General features: G+C 36.4%; 1 protein-coding gene across 1 annotated transcript; it reads left to right on the plus strand.

The window, feature by feature from the left end:
• The first annotated feature begins 384 nt into the window (after nucleotides 1-384).
• LOC127419143 (homeobox protein Hox-C1a-like) lies at nucleotides 385-8365 on the plus strand. Its single transcript, XM_051660305.1, has 2 exons — nucleotides 385-1876; nucleotides 6322-8365. Exons 1-2 carry the CDS (start codon nucleotides 1333-1335, stop codon nucleotides 6696-6698), a joined length of 921 nt encoding a protein of 306 aa, XP_051516265.1. The 5' UTR covers nucleotides 385-1332; the 3' UTR covers nucleotides 6699-8365.
• The last annotated feature ends 559 nt before the right edge of the window (nucleotides 8366-8924 follow it).

Here is an 8924-nt window from a genome sequence, read left to right on the forward strand (position 1 = left end):
CTATTTATTTGGATTTAAAATAGTTTAAGAGGAAATCATCGAATTTCTAAAATCTTTGATGGAGAAATATCAAAAATATTAAATATAAATGTAACTGTTATTTTTTCTTTTATGCCCATAAAAATTCTGCATATATAATAACGTTTCTTAATATATCACACAAATTTGCCATTCGGGTTAGACCAAAACATTTTGGAAATTCTTTCTGTTTGGGAAAAACTTTATTTGTACAAAGCGGTTCATTATGGCAAGGGAGGCAGCTGCTGATTATAATTTGACCGATGTATGACCCTGAGACGACAGCTGTTTAGAGCGCACATATCTCCTCATACAATGACCTTATGATTCACTTTTAACCATTTCTGCTGTTATGTTATGTTAGATTCCTTGTAGCCAAGAATTCGAGAAAGCAACGTGCAAGAACACGGAAATGGTCTGCAATGAAAAAGTTACAATTCTTAAAAACACAATGAAGAGTTCATTCATGAGTTACCTGCATATATACCCAACGCTGGAAGAGGCCTGAGAGCTGTAAACTTCCATGTCAATTAAAAATTTCGTTGTGGCCAATTGCAATCGCCAAATGTTTTATTTTACCGGCGTGAACCACAAAATCCATGGTTTTCTAATTAACAACTATTGACTGGCTTAAGACCTTATTCCCTCAGCTGAAGTCATTTCGGGAAAGCCAATGCTAAAATGTCTTTATTGATTTTCTGTGCGGGTCTTCTGAAAACAAGCACAATGCATGGACAAGAAAATGGACCTGAAAAGAAATAATATTCTTTATGGGTTAATTTGCTTAATTCTAAGGTTGTTAAATATAAAGCACAATACTACATGAAAAATCAGATTTTGATTCTATGGATGTGAAACAGACAGCAACAGCTTATTAATAGCCTACCCTTGATGCCCCTTTTAACAAATGTATTGACATCTGCAAATTTGTATCACTCAAAATGATCCAAGAAAATGATGCACGCAATGATAAAATAATTTTATCCAATATAAGATGAAGTACTGATTTTGAGCCCCCTTCACACACACACGCCAGCACACTCCGCATGACCTTATTAGCAGGTCAAATAAGTCGTCCAAACTTGCTTGCTTTGGTAAATTAACGCTCACTCAGACGAAGGAGATGTCCGGCTATTGGCCAAGAGTTAGAGGGCACGTCATCCCCATCCATCACCGATCGAATGATTCTACAAGGCATGTCCCTGTCTAGATCGGTGCCTCTGTGCTTATACGCTCTATGAGTGGCGTCTGAGTGGATGGAGTTTCTGTCGCTTTCCGTCTTGGATGAAATTCTGGAATAAATGAAATGCACTCATGAGTTCTTATCAAGGGTTTATGGGCGGCGAGGACACAAGCTCACTTTTCATCAAGGGCTTTCATGCTAATGGACTCAAGCGCCTGCATCAGGATCATGAAGCTAATGCCGACTTCAGAACCAGAAAGGAGGGACATGTCAATAGTGAGGCGGATTTCCTTCAATATAATTTCACAAATCTCAGTGCCACGGCGACAGCCGCGTGTTCAAAGCTCTGTGAGGACCATGGCCATGCTAATTCGACCAGACCCCCCTTCCCCCATAATCAAGATTTCTATAGACCGGTGTACCCCAGCCGACCCCAAGTCCCCTCCTTCCAAAGTTGTCGTGAACGGGGTCTCTCGCCTTCCTCAGACACTTTAGGAACTTTCTCCGGTGCGCACTGTGAAGTCGGCCCATTCAACACATACGATGGCCCAAGACATCACCCCGCAGTTAAGGACAATAATACCAGACACGAGGCTCTATATGCGTTAAATGAGACATTCCAATGTGGAAAGACATTCGATTGGATGAGAGTGAGGAGAAATCAGCCACGTGCAGGTAAGTTGGAGAGTTTAACTTTTAATGTCTACAGCGCACCCCTACAGTGAGGTGATGTATTGGCCGGGTCTAGTCACTCCATAACTTTGGCGTAGGGAAACAGCAACATCTGTGCCTCCAATTTGGTAATTTTTCTCAGAAATCCTAGTGGTATGGTTTAACTTATAACGCTATTTGTGTTTTATATCGAACATGTTTTTCAAAAATGACACAAAATTTCCAAACTACAGTTAGTCGCCTTTGGTGAATCCAAAGTGGGACAAGAACAAAAAAGGGCAAGGAGAAACAAACTAAAACTTCAGAGTGGGGGTTACATTTAAACAACTTAAATAGCTTAAATAACTGTGTAGGTGGGCTCACTACTACACTGTGAACAAAATTGTCCAAAACCTCCCTTGGGGTCATCTAAGGATGTCCTCAATTGGAAAACTTTTTTTTTTAAATTCTAAAATGTATATATATATATATATATATTCTTATAGGAGTAGGGGTAGGGTACATCTATATTTAATTTAAATAGAAAAAAAAATGAAATAATATAAACTGTAATTAGCATTTTTAATAATATATAATAGATGATCAAGTAAAAGTGTATGTTTGAACAGAAATGTAAAGGCATTACTACATTCTACTGCTTTCTAAAGGCACCTGATTTGTATGTAAGTTAATGTAAAGACTTTGAAGGCCACACGAAAAGTAGCAAAAGAACGAAGCTGCTGATGAATCTCGCCCCATCCTCCAAAGCCTTTGGCACGTGTCAGAGGCAGGCAGTTCTTGCTTCACAAATCAGACTGCCCATCATCAAACTGAGTGCTGAACATTTTTAAGGTGAAACATTTAAAAATGAATGATGGTGTAATTTATTCTCAGTTCTAGTGTTCAATAGGGTCAGCAAAAACATGCCAAACAGAATTCCTCAGTTTTTATTAATAGCTAATTCCATTCTTTTCTGAATGTGCATCCCCTCAAAATGCATTCATTGACAAGAAACAGCTCTGGCCATATTTAATGGAGTCCAGCACCCCCTAGCTCTCTATTCAGAGCCAAATCAACTTCAGAGAAACACTTTTCTTGACAGAGCCCTAAATCTTAATACAGCCCAATGTTTATAAGTTGCAATTAATTTTCTATATTGAATGCTGGAAAATGTCTGTCAGAATCTCACCGTAATCCTTAACCAGAGTAATGACTGGATAGGTATGCGTTTCATGTGATTCAAATGTGAGTTACTTGACATGTGCTCATAAAATATCATGCTCAATGACATTTGACCTGTATTATGTCAAAGTATTTCATGTTTGTTGTGAGAGCTGTGTGTTAAATTGCAAATCACTTGTCCCCTCAATAAATTATAATACATGTAATAGGCTTGATGGCAAAACCAAGAAGAGCCCTATTTGATTTGTCATTTCCTAAAAATCAGTAACAGAGCATTCATATGGTCTCTAGACTGTCAAGGAGAAGGATGTCTTCCCAGGCCTCACTGATGATGTAAAATAACCCACAGGCAAATATGTCAGCAAAAAGGGCATTTGAGACTATATTGCCCAGTGTATGAACAGCAGCTGTGGTTAGTAAAATAGGATGGAGAGGTCTGCTTTATCAAATCCCAAAAGCTTGAATGGGGGCAAGGCCAGGAGTTCACAATTTGTGTACTGTTTTGGAGCTTCTGCTGTTTGTCTTTCTGGTGCCTGTCCACCCCAATTCAGCTTTTGTGTTTGTCATCAGTCCATCATAGTTTTAACTGTAGTACATTAGGTTTAATGAGAGCAGTATGAAATGTTATTTAACAGTCTCTGTAAATGGTGACCATTCCTATATGCCTAAGTTTTTATCTCAAGTCTTAGCCTGAGTACTTAAGATAATACTCACATCAACACACCAGCCAAAGCTACATTTTAAATGGTAGTCGATTGCATTTTATCTGCACTGTTACATGAGTTAATTTTGACCTAATGCAAAAAGGAAAATAAAAAAATTGTTGAGGCAGGGATAAGTCAGTTTTGTTTTACAGTTAAATGGAAGAAAAGTGAGAGGTTTCATGCATTGTTAAGGTTATTGTTTTTATTAGGCAACATCAAAATGATGATAATATAAGAATTAGCCACATTTAGAAAAGTCGTATGAATCCTTACGATTTCGTTGTGAGAGTGTGTTGCCTATTCTCAATATAAATAAAAGCTTACACAGGGGTCTACCTGGATCCCACAGTACAGTGCACATAGTCCCTGTGCGTCATTCTTCAATTATACCCTGACAGCACCTGAATTACTGTGGGCTGGATGCCCAGATGACCGAGGCAATCTGTATCGATCCCCCACCCCACTTTTCTCTGCTCTCTTTTAGGCGTAGTGGGCCACGTCATCCCTCTGGCTGGCTGGCTATTTCCAAGTTTGCAAGTCATTCCTCAAATATTTAGTCTGATTCCTTTATGCCTTCTGGCAACTGCCAATTCTATTATCCAGAAACTCATTCATCAGTGTTTTCACAAAAAAAAAAAAATTATTTCCTAGGGAAATTGCTTAATTACTTCATATTTATCAGTGAATGCACTGATTGTTAGAATGTCCCTTGTGAATATTAAGAGTGACCTTACATTTGCCCTTTTTCAGCTCTCTGTTTACTTAAACAGTTGAGATGGGAGTTATTTTGATTGTGCACAATGAATAAATGAATAAAGATCAGAGCCAAGCGCTCTCAAAATTAACTATCAACTGTTTGAACTCTGAGCCTAAAGAGTCAGAGTAAAAGCTTGCTATTAGTGCCACGAAGAGTTTATTCAGCACTAGGTCAGCATTCTAATTGACAAGGTATTGTGGTTTTTCTTCGTGCAGATTGTTTGGGTTTTGCAAAAAAATTTGCTTTTTTTTTTTATTCCAGCCAAAAGCATTTATTTGCCATTTGTTGTTCTTTTGCATTTCCTGCATCTGTTCAGACAGTAAGTCCTTGACTGAAATGATAAGAGCACACACACACATATGTTGTGCAGATGGATTAGAGGTTAGAAAAACACTTGCAACTGTAACAGTATGTAAGTGCTCAGTGTGCCTCTATCACTCCAGGGTATTTTCCCGTCTGTCCCCTGTGTTTATGCCATAAAGGAATATGCAACTTCCCGTGTGCTTCAGAGAGCAAACACCAGAAGCAAACAACAAACATGATGGTTTCTATTAAAACAGTTGTTAGTTGAGTAGCTCAGTTCAACTGCAGGTTTAACCCCATCCTAAAATTTGCTTACAGGATGAAATTAGGATGTCCTTTATTTAATTCAGATTTAAATGCACCTTGAGTGCTGTATTTAGAGGCTTCCTATGCAGGCATAGCACTTATGCAAAGTAGGCAAAGCACTGTGCAGCACAGCAGCATTTCTGGCATGTTTTTATGACATGCCATGATAGACAGTAATCTGCGAAGTTTAAAAAGACAGAAGGGATCTCTGCACTCAGGTTAATAATCACTAATTCCTACACAATGCAAATTACCCTCTCCAGATCACACAAGTCGATTGAATGACCTGCACCCTAATGGAAAATTTGTATTATTATTATTATTATTATTATTATTATTATTTGCAATTGAAAAAAGAAAAGAAAAAAACACTAATTGTGATTACAATGTAAAATACACTTTTGCTACAATGTGTGCTTGGTAAGTGGAATCTTTGGAAGAAAATAAGAGCTTTTTTCAGTGTCAAAGAGTCTGAAGATTTTATATAGATCTAAATTCCAAATAAAAATCTAATTAATTTAAGATGATCTCTTACAACCTAGCTACCCTAAAATAGTACAAATGCAACTGCACTGTTTCCCAGTCTTAAACTGAAGGCAGACATCAGGGATCAGACAGATATCACTGATTGACTCACTTGTATCTGTCATAAACTGTAATGCATGCTGTCAAGGTCTTTTCGAGTTTTAGTTAATAGGCCTATATTTAACAGGCTATATTTTAGAAATATATTTAACAAAGTTATCACACCAAGACAAATGAACCCACCTGAATATAGACGTATTTGATTATAGCCTAGTTTATGCATTCTGGCTGTACATTTATAACGTTGATGTACATTTGTTTTCTTTTGTTTGTTTGTTTGTTTAAAAAAATAAAATAAAGTAGATAAGTTCGTTACAAAATTTGCGCTGCATGTCCCATTAACGGCATCATTAATAATCAATAGCAATAGTGCTTTATATGGAGGTATATTTAGCTATTGGTTAATTGAATAGATCATTTTTTATCGTTTTCTAGAAAAAGAAAATGCTTTGATCTGACATTGTAAATATACTAAATTGTAACGTTATAGCATACCGCTAAATGTTTTTGTTTATAAACTTGAAATAACATGCAAAGATGGTGAATGTTGAATTTGAACAGCACTTTTATTTTTTAGCCTACTACGTCAAAGAGCAACTATTGTATTTATATTTATTGCATTGCCTTTACAGCTAAAATACAACTGGGTAGATGCTCGGACCCGGAGCCGAAGACAGACCAGGGACGAGATCCTGACGAGGACTTCTCGAGCGGATTTACAACCAGTGGAGCCCCGCGAACCAATTTTACCACCAAACAACTAACAGAACTGGAAAAGGAATTCCATTTCAACAAATATCTGACTCGAGCTAGACGGGTAGAGATAGCCAACACTCTCCAGCTGAGTGAAACACAAGTGAAGATCTGGTTTCAAAACAGACGCATGAAGCAGAAGAAAATGCTGCGGGAAGGCCTAGTTACAGGATTAATGGTGATTCCTGGGTGTGATGAGGATTCACCAACGAACAAAACAGACACCTGTTCCTCTCCAGAGAAAATATCATTTTAGTGAGGCAAGAATGTTGGGGAATGTTGCTTCCCTAAAACGTGGACGATCATCTGCACTTCATGGAGCAAGTCAACATTTTCAAGACATTGATAATCCTATGGAACGACCAACAATATTTACACACAGAAAATGACGTTTGTTCCCAAATATACATTTTTATTAATTTCTCCATCTTATTAAGAAATTAAAACAGTCACTCTCTACTAAAAAAAAAAATTCAAATAAATAAAAAGGCCAGTTTACCCACCTGTTGAGGCCAGTGGAAAATCATTTAACGAAAATGCTTGTTTCATATTTTCCCATCTTTTGTTTTATTTGATATAAACTTAGTTATAATCATGTTTTATCATTTTGAATTTGCGTATGTTATTAAAGTTCAGGAAATTAGTCATTTTATATATTAGGTCTCATTTGATTTTTATTCCAGACTTCAAGACAAAACTGATTATTTTCAATTTTGGTAACCAGAGATTTGGAACTGAGTATCAGAGAACAGGGAAACTAATATTTTTAATTTATTAGGCTATTTTGAAAAAAATAAAAATAAAATAAAATTAAATAAATAAAAAAAAACACTAGGGAAGAAAATACATCCTGAATGCACGTGGACAGATTTTTGTAATTTTAGAAATGCTATATACTTTTAGAGACACGTTTATAAGCACACACATGCAAATAGGCAACACCAACCCGATCTATGAAAAGTCGTCCATAATTTACGAGTTGGCTATTTCGTATGGTCTTGCACGATGTTGTTCGCTTAAACTCATACGACTTCATCACATGCAACACACACATTTAGAAGCACTCAACAGGTTAGCTCTCTGTTTTCCTTATGTGATATTCGCAGACATATACTGTGTCTGTCATATCCATGCTGCTTGAGCTTTTATCTGCGAATAAAAGAGCGCCGCAAGATGATCGTTATACTAGTCTTTCTAAATAATAGCTAAAAGCTGTCAGCGAACAAAGTGCCTCCACTTAGCCGTATATTTCCCCAATTTATTGCTGGAAGAGGTTAAATCGAGTGCCACGGGTTGAACCTTCGCTGATACCAACTCCTCATTTTGATGGCATCAAAGCACTGATGCACATAGATAGGTAGATGAACAATGTTGGTGGAGGAATGAACTGAGATAGGAGATTTGTATTGCTCTTCTCTTGGAAATAGCACGGTTTATTTTATTTGATTTGATTAATTTTTTCTATTTTTTTTATTTTGAATGCATTCAGGGTGTATTTTATAGAGATGCCATTTTTCAGTTTTACTTAACCAGATTTGCCCACATTAAAATGTTATAGAGTAACGATGACTTTTCCAGTTCTTTCTCAGTCGCACAGTGTTTATTTGCCATGTTTGATCCCAAATTTCCCCCGTTGTCACTGTGCTAATCGATGGGCATGGACAGGAATAATTGCTGGAATTATTGAATGAGAAAGATTATAGTAATTTCTAAACGGTCGATTTATTGATATGTGGATTTAAGTATAATTGACTTTTAATTGATTTGACTTGATGGGTTGAATAATTACAGCATTTGAATGGGGTTTCACTGGTTTTTTTTTTCCAGTAACTGAAATTAAGACAATGCACACTTAAATTAGAAGTAGGTATATACTTAAAAATGGTTATCAGCAACACTGATAACAACAAATTAAATTTGTCACTAACAGTACAAAATTCATAGCGAGAAAAAACAATAAACACAACTTGATCCTATTGTATTTTCACTGCATGAATTTCGTTCTTGTTTGTTTTTTTTTTTTTTTTTTTTTTTTGTGCAAAACAACAACAACAAAAAAGGTCAAACTTTAGCTTATACCCTTATGTTAATTCTATAGATTTTCCAAATTACTCATCGAAGAAAAGTAACCTAATTCTATAACAAAGCAATACAGTCTTGAGAGCAGATAAATGATCTAAAACATTTCTTAAATTCTATTAAATAACATTGCAACTTTCGAGCAGAAACTTCAAATCGATGCGTTCATCAAACAAATAACATAAAGGTTACTTATTAAAATAAATGATTATATTATAGGTTCTTTAAGAGGGCTTGTTAAATATATTTTCTGAGGTATATCACTGTGACTTGGGCCTACTAAAAGCACGAAGCACAACTCGCATGCCTAAGCCTGCATGCAGTTACTCTAGAGTTCACCTTTCACCTCTTGACCTTTGTTTTGCCTCGAGACAGCAGTGACCCGGTCAGTGGCTCACAGAGA

Source organism: Myxocyprinus asiaticus, chromosome 28 (genome assembly GCF_019703515.2).
Source record: "Myxocyprinus asiaticus isolate MX2 ecotype Aquarium Trade chromosome 28, UBuf_Myxa_2, whole genome shotgun sequence".
In the NCBI taxonomy this organism is placed as follows: domain Eukaryota; kingdom Metazoa; phylum Chordata; class Actinopteri; order Cypriniformes; family Catostomidae; genus Myxocyprinus; species Myxocyprinus asiaticus.